The sequence below is a fragment of the Aquarana catesbeiana genome, linkage group LG04 (genome assembly GCF_042186555.1).
Source record: "Aquarana catesbeiana isolate 2022-GZ linkage group LG04, ASM4218655v1, whole genome shotgun sequence".
In the NCBI taxonomy this organism is placed as follows: domain Eukaryota; kingdom Metazoa; phylum Chordata; class Amphibia; order Anura; family Ranidae; genus Aquarana; species Aquarana catesbeiana.
In genome coordinates this window covers 92,136,582-92,157,666 of record NC_133327.1, presented here as the reverse complement: position 1 = coordinate 92,157,666, position 21,085 = coordinate 92,136,582, and the positions used below count along the sequence as shown (strand labels likewise).

The 21,085-nt window shown below is 43.3% G+C and overlaps 1 protein-coding gene across 2 annotated transcripts; it reads right to left on the bottom strand.

Annotated features, from left to right (window-relative positions):
• Nucleotides 1-1,360: 1,360 nt before the first annotated feature.
• Nucleotides 1,361-21,076, bottom strand: KRTCAP3 (keratinocyte associated protein 3). Of its 2 annotated transcripts, none has more exons than XM_073625375.1 (7): nucleotides 20,924-21,076; nucleotides 11,655-11,839; nucleotides 5,483-5,542; nucleotides 4,579-4,779; nucleotides 3,632-3,766; nucleotides 2,611-2,705; nucleotides 1,361-1,666 (listed from the first exon to the last, which is right to left on the bottom strand). In XM_073625375.1, exons 1-6 carry the CDS (start codon nucleotides 20,952-20,954, stop codon nucleotides 2,622-2,624), a joined length of 696 nt encoding a protein of 231 aa, XP_073481476.1. In that variant the 5' UTR covers nucleotides 20,955-21,076; the 3' UTR covers nucleotides 1,361-1,666; nucleotides 2,611-2,621. The 2 variants fall into 2 exon arrangements, with proteins under 2 accessions (XP_073481476.1, XP_073481474.1); XM_073625373.1 differs by lacking the exon at nucleotides 20,924-21,076 and adding an exon at nucleotides 20,786-20,921.
• Between the last annotated feature and the right edge of the window lie 9 nt (nucleotides 21,077-21,085).

Genomic DNA, 21,085 nt, shown 5'->3' with positions numbered 1-21,085 from the left:
GCCGGCATGTTATTTTTTTCCCTTCTTTTAGAATTTCGTTTAGCTTTAAAGACTAACGCCACCTTTTTTCACTAGGTTACACTTGTATTTAGCAAATGCCCCCTCCCCCCTCTACCACTACATTCGTAGTCCATACTTCATAGAAGAAAGGGAAAGGTCTGGTGTCACCACCAGTGAATCACCTCCATCCCTAAAATGCGCAAAAAAAAAAAACCTCGCCCTGGGACTTTACATGAGGTGGGCATGTAAATGGCTGATATAGCACAGACTATGGGGAAGCGCCTTGTTCCCCTATGGCAAAGCAATAATTTCTGTGATGCTGCATGGTTCATAAGTGTAATATTCCACTAAAGACTTCCCTCCAGGTGCTGCAACACTGATGTGTGTCCACAAAAGTATTATTTCAGCGGCTGATTCAGAGAGAGCATATTTCCACAGCTGTATGTACAGTGTGCATTTTGCATTGTCTACACTATAGCAGCTCCTTGAAGTCTTGAGGCTCTTGCAGTTACTGCGTCTGGAAGCTGCAAGTTGGCAAAGTTTACTTTGAATCACTTCTGATCCCTGTACTCTTGACCTAGAGCAGAGAAGGCTCATGTTTTATTTAACCATACCTCTTTAAACCCCTTTCCACTCAATGGTACAATTTAGCCATACCCAATAATCTGCCACTGCCCTGCCCTCAAAGTCTGGTCACCTTACTCTGAAAGATTATGTTCCCTGTGGGAAGACACACAAGAAACATTGTGTTTATGTAAGGGGGTGTTTGATTTCCTCCTTATATGCAGGCATTGCTTAGTAGATTGCAGATTTTCTCTGGGGTTGGAGACACCTTATCTTCCTTTTGAGTAATATCAGGTTACAGGCATGGCCAAGAGGGCATTTGGAGATATTACCATAGGGTAGGATTGGAAAGCAGTAAAAGCAGGCTGTCATGCTGCAGTGATCTGAATAATTTGAACCATAGTCATCCAAATTCCTCCTGTTCAGAGCTCCTTCCATACACAAGTAGAAGCAGAAATATCTGTTAAGTCTTATAACAGTGTTAGTAAAAATAATTTAAACTGCCCGGGTTTGGCGAATCCTTGGCGATGAATCTCATAAAAGTAATATTAAATATATATATATATATATGTGTACTCACTTTTGTAGCCAGCGGTTTAGACATTAACAGCTGTGTGTTGAGTTATTTTGAGGGGGCAGCAAATTTACACTGTTATACAAGCTGTGCACTCACTAACTTTACATTGTAGCAAAGTGCCATTTCTTCAAATTTCTTAAAAAGGGGTGTACTCACATACAAAAAAAAAAAAAAAACAAACAAAAAAAAAAAAAAGAAGGACAGACAAACTCCTAACTCTTTTAAATATATTTAATTTTGGAAAACAATCACAATTCCGCCTAACCAGAACAAACAGGAAACAATGGCTGTGTTTTAATTAATAAAAAATATATTAAAAAAACATGAACGAAAAATCTTCACAAAAAGGAAAAAAAAACACAAAAACAAAGAGCAGCTCCTGCTGTCACAGGTAATGGTAGTGTCTCGGTTGGAAGGGCACTGTAGAAAAGCATTACGACCATTCGGATTTTCATATCCTGGCTCTTTAGACCTGGCGATACTTCTCAGACATGTGTCCCCACAGCCCTCCTATTCAACAAACATCTGAAGGGAAGAGAAACCGACAAATTCAGTGGCAATAACACAGCCCTTTATACAATACATACAAATATTAAACTTAAATAAAAATGCTTCTGGCTAACTTTTTTTTAAAGTGTAACAAGTTTAATGTAAATCTATATACAGTATATGCATGCATCCATATTTGATCATTACATATATTTCCTATATTTCCTGCTTGAGGCCCTTTCACACATCAGTTTTTGATGTTTAAAAAGCAGAACAAAAATGCATGAAAAATATATCCCTTTAAAACCCAAGGAACGCTTCACACCAACGTGCCGTGAGTGTGGTGCACTTTTAAAAGTCCTGCATGCTGCATCTTTACAAAGTGCACCAAAAACACCTAAACATTGAAATCAATGGGTGGAAAAAAAAAAAAAAAAAAAAAGCAACCACGATTTTGGTGTGCTTTTTGAATGCATCAAAATTGCATCTGCGCTTTTTACTGCAGAAAAGTGTGAAAGAGCCCTTACTGGTACCCTTTAGAATCACTTCCCCTCTTAATGCAAGCTTCCCAGTCTGCCGACTCTGGCCTACAAATAGCTCAGCACTGATTTAGCAGTGTTCTGACTGTACTGGGGAGAAAAAAAAAAAAAAAGGAGGGAGAAGCCAGAAAAAAGGTCACACCAACAACTGTGAGTCAAAGTGTGAAGGTAAGAAGAGTGGGTAGTCTGCCAAGGTCCTAGATCAGGCTGTACTGGCACACAGACTGTTGTGTCTGAAGCACTGGGCAAACAGACTTGCTTTTTCACAAACGGTTTCAGGGCTGGCAAGCATACCATCAGCTACTTTAGGGATTTAGAATGCTGGATATCCAGGTAGAAGATCAATGCTCAGACCCTAAACAGGTCCTGTTTCACTGGTGTATTCATTTAAAGTCTCTCGATATTCCACCAAGATATCTGAATTCTGGACAGGTCACTCACCAGTGCAATTCTTAGGCCCGTGCTGCAATCAGCTGGTGGGTCTCTGGTCTTCCAACATCCTCCAGCTTCTCTCTCTCAGCCTCTTCTTCCTGCAGCTGAAACAAAATGCAGTAGAATAGGTTATAATGAATTAGGACAGGCCATGGTCACTTAGTACTACTTAGATCTAAATATGAGCTTTAGATGTCCCGGTTACTAAGATTTTGTACCTCCAGTTTCTAAGACAAATTGATGGATTTGGGTAGATAAAATATTATTTGGGTTATGCAGTCAGCAACGGTCAAAGTAAGTGGCACTTACACAGAAGCCCTTGTGGCAAGGTAGACCCGTGCCGTTTGAGTAATCACTTGATGGTGGCTGGAGATGTTTATTTTGCAGCCATAAACTGTAGGCAACACTAACTACAGTGTGAAATACAAATGGTTTATTTTCCAAAAGGATTTGCAATTTTGTTGTGACACCCTGAACTAAAGCTCCTAAAAATGTTTACAATGGCATTGCACGCAAACAAAATTTCCCAAAATTTCCCCTTTACAAAAATAATTTCAAAAAATGCAAAAGCTCTCATGTGGCCGCCACACACCTCACCTGGCCTGAGTGGTTAGCAGGTAAAAGCAGCCTCAGCTTGATTCATTCAGACCATGCCCCCAACTTATTTCGCCCACCCCACAGGCTTAATCATGGTGAAGCCCCAGGGGCAGGGCGAAACAGGTTGGGAGCATGGTCTGGATGAATAGAGCAGAAGGCGGGGTGTGTGACGCAGGGTTATCTGTTCCTATTTCTACAGCGTGCTCTGGGTCTTTGACTAACCTTTCCCAGCCGACACCCTCAGTCAGCACCATTCAACCTTGTCAGCCTGGGCGGGGGCCCCTAAGCATTTATCGTGCATCTCAAATATGTGGTTTTAACGCCTATTAGCACTGCACCCTTTCAGGGTGCACTGATAAATTAAAGGGGATTCTGGCCTCCAGACAAAATCTTCTCTAAGACTTATTAATTAAGCCCATTGAATTTAACCTACCTTTTCTCTGAGGTAATTCTCCCCGCATGGTCCAATGCCCCTCAATATGAATGCCACAACGCAGAAGCGGATAGACAGTGCAGCTTCCACTGCAGACAGAAACATGGAGGGGAACCAGAGAGCCAGGGTTGTTTCCTGCACAGACAAGAAATAAGAGACATCACTAATAAGGCAGCAATGATGCAAAAACAAATACTGAAAGTAGATTGAGGAAAACTGTTGGTTCTGATAGGTAACCAAACACATCTGGAGACTGGGGAGCTGCTATAGGCAGTTTAACATTTTCATTCCTTTACCATTTAGAAGCACAGGCCAACAGAAAAAAAAAAGTCAAACTGGCTCCATATTTACAAGGAAAGCTCTATTAGTATTAAACCTCTTCAAAAGGAAAATTGTTAAACAGTTGGGACAGTGACATTTACAGCCAGTCTGTTAGCTTGGAGGGGATGAGGGGGAGGGGGGTGCCTTGCTATTCTAGGCTATGGGGCTGTGTGTTTCTATTGATGCACACCATGTAGGAAGAAGCAACCCTAGTACCTGCATGGAAGGGTGGCTCCATAGGAATTTGCAAGAGAAAAGGAGCCACCCTGAAACAGGAAACTGGGGCAGTGATCATGGCCCCAGCCTAAACTGAGAACAAAGAAGGAGGGTGCTGCATACTCAGTAAGTGTTTAAAGCAGTACAGGCATACCCCACTTTTAAGTACACAATGGGGTTTATTTACTAAAGTTGGAAAGTGCAAAATCAGGCTCACTTCTGCATAGAAACCAATGAGCTTCTAACCTCAGCTTGTTCAATTAAGCTTTGGTACTAAAACCTGGAAGTGTAGTGGTGGTGTGAATGTCAAATGTGTATTTAGTATGGTTTTGAATCGACATTTAAATCAAATTAAAATGTATGAAACAAAATAAACTTGTCATATATAACCAGTAATGCCAGAAACTCACATAGATCCGCGTAGTGTCAAAGGGGCACTCATTGCTCATGATGACAGAGCGGGTGTCTGCAGGAAGGACCGTAGCATTACATCCAGATATGAGGTTCTTGCCTCCATTGGCAATTGTAAGGGAGATGGACAGGATAAGACCCACAAAACAGGCCGCCGATAGCAGAGCATTCAGCAAGGAGAAGGCCAGGAGGGCCCAGTGCTGCATGGACACAAACATGTTAATGACAGAACTAATTAGGGTCCCAAAGTAGGAACAAGAGATGAAAAGTAGTAGAAAGGAGAAGACAGATGAGTGGTAAACCAAGACACGAGGAAAGATTAAGGAAAAAAGGTAGCATACACAACCATAGATAAAAAGGTGAAGAGACACAAACACAGAAAACTGCCTATTATCAAGAAGCAGAGAGGCGGGAAGGCCTAACAAAGAAAGATCTGTTGGTAATATATATATAGCAAGGTATATGGTTATTCTAGAACATGGATTATAAGCCCAGGAGCAAATCTAGAGAAAGTGAAAGGTTGCCCACAGCTACTAGATTCCCTCTTTCCTTTTACCAAGTCAAAATAAAACCTGCCTGGGAGATATAGACAACTGCTCCACTGGTCTCATTTCTGTTATTAGAATAGGTAATTGTATAGTACCAGCAAGTTACCACATATGGTACATTTACATCAGCCCTCAAAGAGCTTACAAACCAAGATCTCTACCTCACATACACAGCATTGGTGCCAATTTATACAGCAGCCAAATCACCATGTGAGAGGAAACCCATGCAAGCACAAGAACATGCAAACTCCATACTGGTAGGGTCCTTGTTGGGATTCAGAGGACCCTAGTGCTGCTAGGTGGAACTCTGATCAGACAAAGAATTCATGAGAGAGAAGAAATAGCACACACTTACAAGTTTGGCGCTTGCAAGGTTCCTGGAGGCTAGGATTGCACAGATCCCTGTAGTGATGCTCTGCAGGACACAGAAAAGTTATTACATGTCAACATTTTACTGAAACCGTGCAAGTTAGTAAAGGCTGTGTGACTTTTCACCCAGCTTTGCTGTACAGAGATCATTTACAAGCCGTGAATAAAAATAAATTTAGTATTGACAACTAAATACTGGTAAAGATACACAAATGGACTACAGGGGCAAGACAGATAGAAAAGGCTCCAAAGTAGCAAGTAAACTTTTATTTGTTGTTTATGTTTAAGCAGAATCCATACTGAGAAAAGCAATTGGGGCCTTCCTGGCAGATGCACATATAGCAAATAACTTCCAGTGTTCGCAACTACATGAGTTATGAAAGAAAGACCTTCCATCTGCATCTTAATATGCCTATAGCTCTTTAGGCACAATAGGATTAGTCCATTAATGCAATCTGCAATCCAAAATATCTGCTGGTAGAAAGCTGTTGGTTGTCAGCAATGCTCCATGTCAAGGCCGTGCTGAAGACCAAACGATTTCTATCTGCCTTGTTTTGTTGTATTGGGCCGAAAGACAAAGTCATACTGAAACCTGGATGGTGCTTCATTCTTTCATAATAGCACCCAGTAGAAATATCTGATGCAACCACAGCTATATAGATGGTATCATATGGTGAGACTTTATTGTTCAATTTAATACGGCTTTTGAAAAGTGCCTCCATACAAACACACCTTGCTAAGTGGAGAACTACAACAGTGCAAACCATATTAGCGGTCATATAAGCATTGTGGATGGATGTCAACATACGTAGAGAATGCAGTTTTGTCTAGACCAGCCTTTCTAAACCTCATTGCCCCTGAGAACCCCCCCGAAATGATTTTCAGGTTCCTGAAGAACCCTGCTAAACCTACAGCTTATGGTACATTAACATCATTACAGTATTTGACATCTAGAGTCAAGAGTTGTTACCAACCTATTACAAAATTATTTTCATTACAGTTCTTGAAATAACTGCAGAAAGGAAAAGTATACAGTAACAACTCAAGAATGCCTACAAGGTCACACTTGCTAGGTATATGGGGGGGCACGCGGGACAGCATCCACTGAGGGTCCTTACCCAGAGAATGGTGTGTTGATAGACTGGTCAGAAAGATGCTGAAGCTTGAAGGCAGGCTTTGTTACAAATGGAAATTATGGAAAATCCACTATACTCAAAGATCTATGCAAGGCCGTCTAATGTGACAGAAGAGCCTCCAATAAAGAGTGGCAGTGTTCCCTCAATGAGGCAAAGTAGATGTATCAAAAGCTGCAGGCATCATCCATTAAAATTCTCATGTTCTGGTATAAAACTCCTGACGTAATTCATAAATATAAACCCTCAATTCCGCCACATTGCTGGAGGTGTGGGACTGACATAGGCTCTTTATTTCATATCTTCTGGCAATGCTCCCTGATTCAACCCTTTTGGCGTGATGTGCATTTACTTATACAAAACGTGGTTGGGGTGTCCTTTCCGATGGATCCCTTGAATTATCTGCTAGGTTTACCTTCTTTGGGTGTATCTAAAAAGACAAATAGACTAATATCCTATATCTTACTAGCCAAGAGGCTTATCCCACAGTCCTGGTTATCCAATGCGCCTCCTTCATGGTCCAGATTTCTCCATCTGGTGGGTGAGATACGGATGATGGAGTTTTTGACAGCCTCAGTACATGACTGCATCTCCCAATTTAATAAAATATGGGAACCGTGGGATCTTTCGGAATCCTATACCACCAAACACGCCCTAACTCCCTAATTGCTTCTATCGTGGAATTCTTTACCTATTATATGGCTCTAATTAATCTTGAGGTTCTAGATTTTTATCCTTAATACGTTTACTGTGTACACCAAAGGGAAACGATGCAATTCACACGTGTGCCTAGTATCTGTGAACACTTTTCTTTTTCCTTTTTACTTATAAATGTTACCTTCTATTTTGTTTTTCTTTTCTATTATGACTGTTTATGATACACTTTCATTGATAGTATATTCTACATTTTGTTACAATTTTGTACTTGTTATCCAAATAAAAATACAATTCAAAAAAAAAAAAAAAAAAAAAAAAAAGCTGCAGGCATCAATGTCTTGTGACAAATTCCTCCCACAGAAAGATGTGAAGTGACAGCATCAGACTCAGGTTTGATTCTTCTTCACATCTGTCCGTACAAATACGTATGTTTTCGTGTGAAACTCCACAAGAGGGCGATGTGTATTAAAGGAATGCTAACCATTTCTAACTTTGAGTATTCAGAGTGTGTACTTGAGGAGTCAATATCCATTAAGTAAATTTCGGTACCTCACAGAAGCCATTACCAGCCAAGCACAGGAATCCCCATTGACATTTAAGCACATTGCATCAAAGAACTTCCAAGTTACATATACTTGTTTCATCTGTGACAATCACTCAGTCTAGATCAAGCATGTCCAAATTCTGGCCTATTGCGGCCCGCGTTCCGGTTTAATTTATTTCCCCCCTTGGTGATTTGGAGGAGTGTATTTATTTACCAGCGCTGCCTTGGAGGGGACAGGGGGGGGGGGCGAGCGCCGTCAGATTACATACAGGAAAATCTGTTTACTCGGCTGCCTCTGTAATAGGAAGTCCTGTCACCTGGGCTTGCATTGGACGACTATTCTGTCTATCATAGGAGGCAGGACTTTGTATTACAGAGGCCACCAAGTGAACAGGAGATGCTTCTGTGTGTAATCTGTCGACGCTCATCCTGCCCCCCTCCCTGTCCCCTCCAAGGCTGCAGATGGGCATTGATCAGGCTGCAGTCACTGCAATGACCATCATTTTGCTTCACAGTTCTTTATTTAAAATTTTTTTTTTTTTTTCCCTGAAACTTCCCTCTTAAAGCGAAGGTGCGTGTTATACGCCAATAAATTCAGTATATACAAATAACACGCCCGAGCTCATCCTTAGTCCCGAGCGGTGCTCGGGGATTTATTGGGGGCCACCATACATACATACAGTTGTGCTCAAAAGTTTTCATACCTTTGTACAAATTGTGAAGTTTTGGCATTTATATTGAAAATATGACTAATCATGCCAAAAAACAAAAACAAAACACAAACAGTCGTTTATTTAAGGATAGCGATCACATGAAGCCATTTATTATCACATAGTTTTTTGGCTCCTTCTAAAATCACAACAGAAAACGCTCAAATGGTCCTGAGCAAAAGTTTACATACCCTGGAATGTTTGGCCTTAGTACAGACACAGAAGGTGGCACGCACAGGTTAAATTGGCGACTAAAGATTTACCACATTTATGGCTTTTTAAATCACAATTAGCGATTTTGTATAAATAGTCAATGAGTTTGTTAGCTCTCACTTGGATGTCCTACGCAGGCTAGACAATGGGCCACGAGGAGGTAGAAAAGAACAGTCAAAAGACCTGCGTAACAAAGTAATGGAACTTTATAAAGATGGAAAAGGATAAAAAAAAAAAACAACAACAAAAAAAACAAAAAAAAACAAACAAAATGAAATCCCTTATTAGGATGTGGAAAATTCAGGGGGTCTTGATGCCAAGCCAATGTCACCTGAAAGACCAAAAAAGATCTCAGCCACAACTGGGGGAAGACTTTCCTAGGATACAAAGAAAAAACCCACAGGTAACCTCAGGAGAAATACAGGCTGCTCTCCAAAAAAAGACAGCGTGGTTGTTTTTAACCTCCCTGGCGGTATGATTATTTCGGATTTTAGGTGCTGAAAGCGGTACAATTATTTTGCATGGAAATTTGGCGTTTTATATTGTAGGACTGTAATTCTTAACAATAACACACTTAAATCTGTCCACCAAGAGTCTAGTAGATATCCCGGGTATGATGAAGTTTGAAACACAAAAACATAAATAATATAATAAATATAAATAATTTTAAAAAATATAATAATAATAAAATTAATTTCCCCACGATTCACTATCGCTCAATTCTGCAAGTGTTCTAATTTACTATCGCTGATAATAAATGGCTTCATGCGATCACCATCCTTGAATAAAAAGACAGATTTTTGGCATGATCGGTCAGATTTTTAATATTAATGCCAAAATTTCACAATTTCTGCCAAGGTATGCAAACTTGAGCACAACTGTGATATATAGATATATACACAAATAACACGCCCAAGCTCATCTCTTCACCACACACAGCCACAAAGGCAAGAGAATTCTTGTTGGGCAGTGTATTAGTGCTCGGACGAACACACTTGGAGCCCTTTCACAATGGGGCGGTTTGCAGTCGTTATTGCGCTAAAAATATTATTGCGCAAACCGACCTAAAACTGCCGCTGCCGTTTCTCCAGTGTGAAAGCCCGAGGTGCGCTGGCAGGAGAGAAAAAAAAACTCCTGCAAACAGCATCTTTGGAGCGGTGTATTCACCGCTCCTGCCCATTGAAATAAATGGGGCAGCGCGGCTATACCGCCGCTGTAGTGGCGCTATGCGAGCGGTTTTAACCCTTTTTCGGCCGCCAGTGGGGGTTAAAACCGCACCGCTAGCGGCCGAATATCGCCACAAAAAATAGCGCCGTTTTACCGCCGACGCCCCCACCACCCCAGTGTGAAAGGGGCCTTAGACCGAATTTTAATGGTTCAAAGAATTTCAGACAAAATGGTTGGCCCTCCCGCATGTTCACTTCACTTCATCAAATCTGGCCCTCTTTGAAAATAAAGTTTGGAATCCCCTGGTCTAGAGCAAACTTTAATTATTTGAGCTCAGACAGTCCATCCGGAAGTTAAATGCTTTGAAACACAGAACCAAAATTGAAAGTAACTTTATCTAATCAATAAGGATATATACTTGTGGGCTGGACTTTGCATTAAGGATAAAGAGTTTTGTGAATAAATAACTTCATATACATAGTGAAAGGACTGGTTTATGTACAGAAAGAGTGGTTACTATATACCTTAGGCCTGCACAGAAAATATATATAAAAATTATATGAATGTGGATTTAGAAAATGTGTATGTGATGGTGACTGTGTAGGCCTCTTAGTATATTCAATTCTTAGGGCTCTTTCACACGGGGCGGATGAGTGATGATCCACCCCGTGAACACCCACACTGTGCAGCGACGGACCTGTCAGAGCGCTGCTCTCTCCTATGGGGGATCAGGTGATGACGGACCGTAGTGTCCGTCGTCACCCGATCCGATCAGGGATGGAAAAGTAGGGTTTTCCTCCGTTACACTTTTCGGATCGGAGCGGGTCGGATGTCAGCGGTGACATCCGACGCTCCATAGGGATACATGATGAAAAACGGACTTACGGATCCCTCGTGTGAAAGAGGCCTTAAGGCCTCATGCACACGAGACGCTGTTAAATGCGCGTTCTGAGGCAGTTGGACACTTTCAACTGCCCCTGAACCCATTCAATGTTATCCTACGTGTCCATGTACACAGTCTCGTTTGGCGTTTTTAGGCAGTTGCGTTTAACCTCGTTTTTCCAGAAGCGAAAAAATGGGTTCAGACGCAAAAGTTTTCCACGTTTCAGACGCCAAACGCCGGTGCCGCGTTTGCGTTTATATATTATTTATGCTAGGAACCCCGAATTTGGTGTGCCAAACACAGTGGAACTAGCACTACAACATATCCAAATTTGGGGTTCCTAGCACCAAGTGCCCCGAGATACGGGGCCCCAAAGTCGGGTCACAAAATGTCATTCTCTGCTGCAGAAAAGTGCTTGACATTTTGCGACCCGACTTTGGGGCCCCATATCTCGAGAACCCCAAATTTGGATATGTTGTAGTGTAGTTCCTAGCATCAAGTGGCCCAGAGATACGGGGCCCCAAAGCTGGGTTGCAAAATTTCACTCTGCTCTGCAGATGCTTCTAGATGCAAACGCGGCAAAACGGGCGTTTCTATACGCCAGTTTCAGCTTTTAAAAACATGTGTTCAGCAGAGTTTGCAACGGCGTCTCGTGTGCATGAGGCCTTAGGGTCCATTCACACCATATGTACTGGTCAGCCTACCGAGAGCCCTCAGCTCAGTTCACAACACTGGGCTGGTGCATTAAAAAAAGTGCTTAAAATGGCAGTACAATCATAGGGAATAGACTGCCATAATGCAACACACTGCACAGACATGAATCTTATATCTTGACCCTCTTTTCCACTCACCAACAATCCTGACACGACAGAGATGACATTGGCGGTGCAATATTCCGGGCTCACCCTCTTCTCTGGATTGGCAACATGCCTTAAGACAGTTCCATGAACAATGGCTCCCAAGATAAAGTTTATATGGCCCACAAAGATCAGGGCAATACCAGCTCTCATCAACTGCCGGGGTCCCTTCTCCAGGCCTAAAAACAGTAAAACAAGAGCTTAGGTTTTTATTGTGGTGAAAGGGACCAACACAGATATAGTAAACCAGTACATATAACCCATATATATGCTTCAAAGAGGTAAGCAAGTGTAACCAGAACTGGATTGCTATTCTCCTTTAGCTTTTTCAGTCTATCCTCTTGACATCTATTAAAAATGGAAAAGTTTTTGTGGACTTCAGTCAAGACCACTTTTCTTATGGTGGGAAGGTGAGATTTTATTGACATATGTGCACAGATGTTCTGCAACAATATTTGTACAATGAAGCAAATGCATAAACAGAATTTACCCTAGGTTCACAACTCTGCATTTTTTAGCGTGCTTTGCAGTTTGCAGAAACTCACTACAGTGCATGTAACATGGTTTCCAATGGTACATGTTCACATCTATGCGTTTTGCAGCCAGTGCGTTTTTGAAAAGGGTCGAGGGGCTTTTTTTGTGTGCAATAGACTTCAACGGAACCGCAAGTGTTGTGTTTATGATGCGATTTTTGATGTGTTTTGCATTTTTTTATTTTTCTGTTTAAAACACTGTATATAGCTAGTTGCTAAGGGAGCGGTGTAAGAAAAAACAAAAACAAAAAAAATTTACACACAAACACAGCATGGTTCCCCCTCTCCCCCAAAATCCATACCAGACCCTGATACAAGCATGCCACCCGGCAGGCCAGGTAAGGGAGGGGATGAGTTTTTTTTTTTTTTTTCCCAAGCGTGTAACCGGCAGCGAGGGAGAAGACAGCAGCTCGGAACTATTTTTTTTTTTTTTTTTAAATAAAGAACTTGTCAAAAACCAGCTCTTATTTTTTACATTCCACTGCTCTTTGGGGTGAATGGATAGGTATACCCATTCACATTGGGGGGGGGATCTGGGGGCCCTCCCTTGTTAAAGGAGGCTTCCAGAATCCAATAAGCCCCCTACCTGCAGACCCCAACAACCACCTGCCAGATTAATCAGAAACTTGGGGCAGTTTCTGCCCCATAAACATGGGGCAGGGGGTCACGCCGCCCCAAAGCACCCATCCCATGGGGGGGGAGCGCTCTCTCATCCCCTCCCTTTCCTGACCTGGTATAGATATTGGGGGGACCCCATACCATTTTTTTTTTGGCCTGGGGGGACCTCCGAATCTATACTAGACCTGAAGGGCCTGGTATGGACCTGAGAGGGGACCCCACGCCGTTAGAGTCCCCTCCTTAGCAACCAGCTATATATAGTGTGTTCAGAGAAAAAAAAAAGAAGAAGGACGCAAAATGTGTGAAAACAAGGGTTTAAAAATGCAAAATGTTCCTGAAAAACACATCAAGCGCAGCCGCATAGATATGAACCTAGACTTAGAAATTGGAAGGTTTTGGACAGCATAATTATTCTGAACTGATTGCTCAACATTGGATGCCTTATTATAGATAAAAGAAGCCAGGGACAGGATAACCTCAGACATATGCAACCTGATGGTCATAAAACTTCCTCCTTGGACGTTACCCCAAGAGGTCTAAAGCTGGCCATAAATTAGTAGAATTTGGTTTGAAATTTTTAGTTTTTAAAAACATTCAATCTTCCAATTGTTAGTTGGGTGAAAAATCGGAGTTAGTTTTTGATCACAGTGTCGAGAATTTGAAAGAGCAAGATGGGAAATTTTTCGTGAACAAATTCCTAATAGTGAATGCGGTTTTCATTCAGTAAAAATTATTCATTCCAAAATTGATTATTAAAATCCAATTAAATTTTGAAGTACTTTAAAAAAGACATTGGTCAAGACATCAAGCGTACTGAAAATTTTCGCATGAACGTTCATTTGAAAACCTACCAGAGTATGGCCAGCTTAGAAGAGCTTATGAACGTTGATAACTTCACAGCTACTTTAGAATCCTTAATAGGATAAAAGGGAATATCTTGATCAAGTTATAGGTTGAGATTGGTGGGCTACGTCACCTGGTAATTTTTGAGAGACACCCACCTTGGTATACTTTGCGTTAGCTGAGGTTCACATTTATGCAATTTTGGCATGCGATTTGACATGTCAAATCACATGCCAAATCGGCAGCTATTGCACCATCGGAATTGGTGTGACGCCGACTTTTCAGCGCTCCACCGATTCCCAAAAGTAGTTTCTGTACTACTTTTGGCAACTTCAGGTGTGATTTCACAGGAACCCGCACAGAGGTCTCTGAAATTACTCCGAAGTCAGACAGCTGAACTCACACAATTCCAATTCCACAGCAGTGTGAACCTGGGCTCAAGGTTGAGAAGCAAGCGACACATTTTTCCACGCTGATGATAGAAGGTATAAAATGACAAGGAGGAAATGCAGGAATAAGGGAGAGCAGAAAAAGAGCAAGAGAAAAAAAACCCCACAAAGAACATATAGTCATGGAGAAGCTGACATCACAGGGGTGTGAATGACAGTCAACTCAGAAAGGAAGGAGCTGTGTTGCATTTAGCCCTTGTTCACATTGGAGCAACTTGTCATGCGATTTGACAAGTCACACCCTATTGCTGGCAATCACACTGTACAAATTGGTGCAATGCTGACCTTGCAGTGCCACACCGATTTGAAAAAGTAGTTCATGCATTACTTTTGCCAATTTCAGGTGCAACTTGCATAGACATCTCGGCATGAAGCCGTACGTCTTCCAAAGTCACACCTGAAGTTGCGCTGACATGCAGTTTTGAAATTGTGCGCTTTCAAAGCCACAGCCAATGTGAACGGGGGGCTTGGTGTAACATGGCACAGAAGTCCAGAGATGGGCACTGAAAGAAAAACTTTCAGGAAGATTACAGTGTATTGGAATACAGAGGCTTCAATTTCAGAGCAAAGCTTCCAACCACTACAAAAGGCATTGGGCCGGTTCTTACCAGATGCCTTGGGCTGTGCTGGGCTTGCTAACGCAGTCCCATTACATAACAAGGCAAAAAGCCTCATTCCCTATTATGACAGATCACCCCACTGTGCTGCTTGGTGCCATACAACCCATTACATCACACTGGGCCAATAGAACTGAATAAAATGTAAGTTAAAATGTCAGGAAATGTATTATTATGAATACAGCACAACACCACTGCCTTCACATCAATCACCAGCAGGGTGTGCAATAGTGTGTGCTGCTGGTGTAAACGGGCCCTTGTGACTGATGAAACAAGAATTGTGCATCTGTACCAGGCAATCAGATTGTCCCCCATGTTTCCAGTGTGGTACTCTGGACAACACAAACCAGTGGGACTGTTCATGTAGGAGGCCCATTGTGTCATCTTCCTCCCTCAGGGAGTCTGGAAAGCTCATAGAAGTCATGTATTTACATGATTGTAGGATAAGATCTCACTGGTTTCACAGCACACAATACAGACTGGGTGTGGACGCCATGATCTCTCCTCTGCAATACAGGACTAAGTTTTATTTGAGTAGCAGAGAGAAAATAGAAAACCGGTCACCAATAAAACCAGGTAAGGTGTACTGAGCAGCAGATAAAACACAAAAGGCTAGGTTAGTCACAGATACCCATAAAACGAGAGCTACAAAGTCTGGTATAAATCATGTAGGAATGAGACTCAATTTTTTCACCCATGAGGTGCCAACAATATGGCAGCTGTGGGGTCTTTTCTCAGGATTCCCACCAGCCCTAGAACAGTGCAAAATACAATTCCATCATTCCAAACATTACGTTTCAACTATCCAATGGAGGAAGGGGATTGGTAGTTTGTCACTTTATTTTTTGCATCTGTTGGGGCAAGTCTTTTTTATTTTAATTTTTTTTAATGGTTTTCAGCTGTCCCATTTGGGAGATAGCATGTCACCTGTTCAAAGTTCTAAGGACCACCAGGGCAAAAGGGGCAGCTGCCCTGGGCCCAGACCAGCTGCCCCTTAAGCCCAAAAATAGTTTTCCCAGTGTAACCGGGCAGCTGATACTCACTCCCCCCCCCCCCCCCCCACACTCATCTACCTGTTCTCTCTTCTAGCTTACTTTGCATGCAGTCACCTGGTTTGTGACAGAGGAGAGGGGAGCTGTGGGTCATCTGTGTAACTGCCTAGGCCCGGTCAGCAGCATGGGGGGGGGGGGGGTTCTGAGGTCCACTCTGCACTTTCTAGAGAAGGAGGCTGCACAAAGCAGAATACATGAGAAGCAGGCCACAGATGTGCAAGAAGGGGCTGAACATATATATTGGACAAACAAATTTTAGCACAATTACAATGAGTTCAGAATAGGATAAGCCTTTAACTGATCAATCCAAACCATGACAGATGGTGAAGAAAATCCTCCAATACCCAGAAATTGGTCAATCCAAGGAGATCAATGGCAGCTACACAGTGAGGGAAGGCAGAGATCATATATGGCTGTATATTATCTTTACTGAACAAATACAATATGTCAATAATTTCCAGGGACAGTCTCATGTTTTAGCTCTTAGGGTGGGCCAGACTGACCAGTGGAAGTAAAATTGCATGGCGCTTATGGTCAGTAAAGGGCGGAATAGTGCCCCCATCCTTGGCATCAGTACAGGCAGTCCCCGAGTTATGAACGGCCTCAAATGCGAGCCACTTGTGCTCCACGCTGGTCCTGGACACCTTTCAAGCACCTCCAGACACATCCCACACACTGCTGTACTACGTCCCAGATAACATAACAAGCCCCCGGAACATCCCACATCCATGCACAGGCGGCAGTTACACTTACAAACACTTATGAATGCAGTGTTCTGACCGGAAGTTACACTTACAAATGCAGTGTTGCGACTTACAAACAGCTTTGACTTAGGAACAAACCTACAGTCCTTATTGTGTTCGTAACTTGGGGACTGCCTGTAAAGGGCGGAATAGTGCCCCCCCATCCTTGGCATCAGTAAAGGGCAGAATAGTGCCCCCCCATCCTTGGCATCAGTAAAGGGCAGAATAGTGCCTCCCCATCCTTGGCATCAGTAAAGGGCGGAATAGTCCCCCCCATCCTTGGCATCAGTAAAGGGCGGAATAGTCCCCCCCATCCTTGGCATCAGTAAAGGGCGGAATAGTGCCCCCCCATCCTTGGCATCAGTAAAGGGCAGAATAGTGCCCCCCCCATCCTTGGCATCAGTAAAGGGCAGAATAGTGCCCCCCCCATCCTTGGCATCAGTAAAGGGCAGAATAGTGCCCCCCCCATCCTTGGCATCAATAAAGGCCGGAATGGTGCCCCCCCCATCCTTGGCGTCAGTAAAGGGTGGAACGGTACCCCCCCATCCCTGGTCTTAGTAAAGGGCAGAATAGTACCCCCCCATCCTTGGCGTCAGTAAAGGGCGGAAGAGTGCTCCCCCCCCATCCTTGGAGTCAGTAAAGGGCGGAATAGTGCCCCATCCTTAGCGCCAGTGGGCAGAATAGTGCCTCAAGGGCCAGATAAAGGCAAGCAAAGAGCAACAGTTTGGCGACTACTGTACTATATTATTACATTTGAGGCCAAGCTTAAAACAGAATTAAATCTGCTCTTAAAAAAATAAAAATGGCCTGAGGGACCTTTATGCCATAATGTACTAGTAGCCACAGCGTATTAGCACATTATGGTAGACTTACCCGTCAAAACTGTCCCCTCCAGCGCTGTGAGGTCAGCATTCTCGTCTGTTATGGGCACATCCATTGTCTCCTGGTCTTCCTTCCAGGTTTGGACTTTTTGGCTGCTTGACTGGCAGGCAGCGATGATGTCACATTCTCACAGGAGTCACATCATCACAGCACAAAGTAGTGCCATAAATATATGCTCTACAGTGCATGTGGGGCTCAGTGTACATTAATGCCGATAGGCAGGATGAAGAAAGACCAACGGAGTCTCTTCTGTCCTAAGAATAGTACCAGTCAAGTGTTTTTTTTTTTTTTTTTAGCGCTCAAGTACACTTTAAAGCAGTAGTAAACAAAAAAAAAAAAAAAAAAAAAACACACGAAATAAATGTCCCCCCTGCAGGTTTAAGTCATAATGTAATAGTATGCACCGCATATCAGTACATTATGACAGACTTACCTACAAACTGAGTCCTCCAGCAACTGCGCTGACATGGCTCTCCCTGGTGGCTTCCATCCTTGCCCGGTCTTCCTTCCAAGTTTCGTATCTTTGGCCACTTGAATGGCCAGCTGAGAAGAAGTCATTATTGTACGTGCGCCCGGGGAGTCCCATCCCCATGGCACACAGTGCTGGCCATAAATGTGGTCTGAGTTGCCTATGTGCCTGTATCTAAAGCCACATATACTTTTTTGTTTTGGATAGGGTTGGAAGATTTAAAAGCTGTCAAGTTTTTTTTTTCCCCTCTGTCTTTTAAAGGAGGATTTTTTCACCTTCCATCTCAAGACACTGCAGTATGAGATCATCTTCCCAAAAAGCAGAGAAGTCCTCCTGTAGACCCGTTGTCACAAAACAAGTGTCCCCAGTGGAAGGTTTTCCTTCTATTCCTGCTCCAGCAACAACCAAAAATGTTAGATTTTCAATTGCTTTGTATTGGTGAAGGTGGTCTTCAAAATAGACAAATTCCTCCAGTGGGGGTCACAAAGTGCAATAAAAACTAGACAGGGGTTCTAACTTTTCCTTTAAGCAGTAGTTAAGCCGCAATTTATGATTATTAGAAATGTATCCCTCTTGCCTTTATTAATCATCTCGCCAGTCTGAATTTAAACAGAAGTCTCCCGACAGCCCTCCCCAGGGATACGCGCTCCATCATTCCTAGCGCCGCTGTGCATGCACGCCCCATCACCTACTTCCCAACTATTTGAGATGGGAATGAGGGTCACCTATCAGCAAAAGTATGCAAGCATAGGACACACCCCTTACCACGCCCCCTTAAAGGAGAATTGTACAAAAAAAAAAAATGAATAAAAGATTGGTTCAACCCACAAGTACTTTATTTACCACTACTATTCCTTTATATTGGCTTTTAGAATTTACAAATGCAGCAATTTAGAAATCAGATGAAAGTTTTGCTGGAAACACTTTTTGATAGATAAAAAGTGCATTTTATATACATCTATATAGATCTGACCAAAATGAGGGACAGAGGGACATTGCTCCAAATCACGGACAATCCCCCGAAATCAGGGACAGTTGGGAACTATGCCCATCATGAGGTCATGGTTTCTATTTCTCTGGCCTGCTTGTAGAGTATCTAGCACAGGCAGCAGCTGCATGTCAGGGTGGCTCAGGCAGGGCTCCATAAGACCCGAAAAGCCAAGGAGCCACCCCGATCATGGAAATTGGGGCCAGTGATTGGGGGACTGGATGAAAAAAAAAAAAAAAAAAGGGAGGAAAAACAAAAAAAGATCAGAAGAAACCAACAGAAAATGCAAGTCTTTCCATCAGCATGGAAAATTATAAAAATTACATTTGGGTTTAATGCCACTTCTAAATAATAATAACAACCCTCAAACAAGCCCCACTGTACAAGGTGCACCCGGTGAAGCCCGAACTCCCCACATTTTGAGATGGGAATGAGGGACACCTACCAGCAAATGTATGTAGGCACAGAACACGCCCCCTGACACACCCCCTTAAAGGAGAATTAACCAAAACAAAAAGGTTAATTAAATCCACAAGGACTTTTTTTTTTTACCACTACTATTCCTTTATATTGGCTTTTAAAATGTACAAATGCAGCAATATAGAAATCAGATGAAATGTTTAGCACTGGGAAACACTTTTCGAAAGATAAAAAGTGCATTTTATATACAACTATATAGATCAGACCAAAACAAGGGACAAATGAGGAGGAATGAGGGACAGAGGGACATTGCTCCAAATCAGGGACAGTCCCTCCAAATCAGGGACATTTGGGAGCTATGCCCACATCAGTACTTGCCACAGCCCTCTTGAACCCCAGGTCCAGATACAGGGCATGCCATGCACAATTCAGTGCCGGAGCGGCCAGTCAAGGGTTGATTGATTTGGTGGGCGGGAGGGATGAAGGGAGAACAATATCAGAAGACTATTCAAGTGGAGGCATAGGGGAAGATTTACTAAAACTGGTGCACTCAGAATCTGGTGCAACTGAGCATAGTTGCCAATCAGCTTCTAACGTCGCTTGTTAAATTAAGCTTTGACAATAAAACCTGGAAGCCGATCGGTTTCTATGCAGAGCTGCACCAGATGGTGATGTTCCATGTTTAGTAAATAACCCCAATGAAGTGCCCTCACCACTTAAACCAGCACTTGCCAGCCAAGATCACATGGCCAGTGCGCGTCCCAGTGCCCATCATACAGCCAGTGCCAATCTCACGGCCAGTGCGCGTCCCAGTGCCCATCTCACTGGCCAGTGCGCGTCCCAGTGCCCATCATACAGCCAGTGCCAATCTCACGGCCAGTGCGCGTCCCAGTGCCCATCTCATTGCCCAGTGCACCTCCCAGTGCCAATCTCACGGCCAGTGCGCGTCCCAGTGCCCATCTCATTGCCCAGTGCACCTCCCAGTGCCAATCTCACGGCCAGTGCGCGTCCCAGTGCCCATCTCATTGCCCAGTGCACCTCCCAGTGCCAATCTCACGGCCAGTGCGCGTCCCAGTGCCCATCTCATTGCCCAGTGCACCTCCCAGTGCCCATCTCAGGGCCAGTGCCCATTTCACTGCAAGTACCAACTACATGATGAATGTCAGAGTGCTGATCACATGGCCAATGCCCCAGCATCTCATACAGTTGTACTGAATCCATGCAGAGACCAAAAAAATAAATATATATAAAATAATATTATTATTATTAGAAATATGCATATATATTAATTTCAGTGCACCAAAATAGTTGTAAAAAGTTTGCAACTGCTGAGAAAGCAAAATACAACGACCAATCAAAATGTAACCATCAGCGATCAGATTACATGCAACTGAGGTCTGATTGGTTGTTAGGTATGGGTTCACCCTTCAGCCCTGCTCAGGCATTATTAATAGCCCTCCCCCAAGTATTGTGGAGTGATAGCGATCAGCCCCGGGGTCCCCCGTACTCACTAAATCCACATAGCGCTTCCCCGCTCCTCCCGGCGGCCATGTCTGCTTTCTAGGTCTCACCTGAGACCCGCCCCGAGAGAAATCAACTTCTCTGGACCCGCCCACTGACGTCATCGCACCTGTCCTCTCAGGACTCACCTGGGAACGTCGGGCTTCGAGCCCCGCCCATCACTGTCTCCTCTCCACAGTAGGGGAGGGGCCATGTGCATCAGAGGGAGGAGCTGTTACGTCCCATCTGCCGCTCGGGATGCGCCTGAGACCTGTGATCCCCGCCCCTCACTGTTATCTCTCCTGCGGTGT

Bases quoted from the DNA above. Each gene is read 5' to 3' on its own strand.
- KRTCAP3 (XM_073625373.1), bottom strand. From the start codon at position 20,825: ATGGCCGCCGGGAGGAGCGGGGAAGCGCTATGTGGATTTA. The intron at 5,543-11,654 runs GTGAGTGGAAAA...TGTGTCCTGCAG, and splicing joins CTGTCGTGTCAGGATTGTTG to AGCATCACTACAGGGATCTG. The intron at 4,780-5,482 runs GTAAGTGTGTGC...GTGTCCATGCAG, and splicing joins ACCTTGCAAGCGCCAAACTT to CACTGGGCCCTCCTGGCCTT.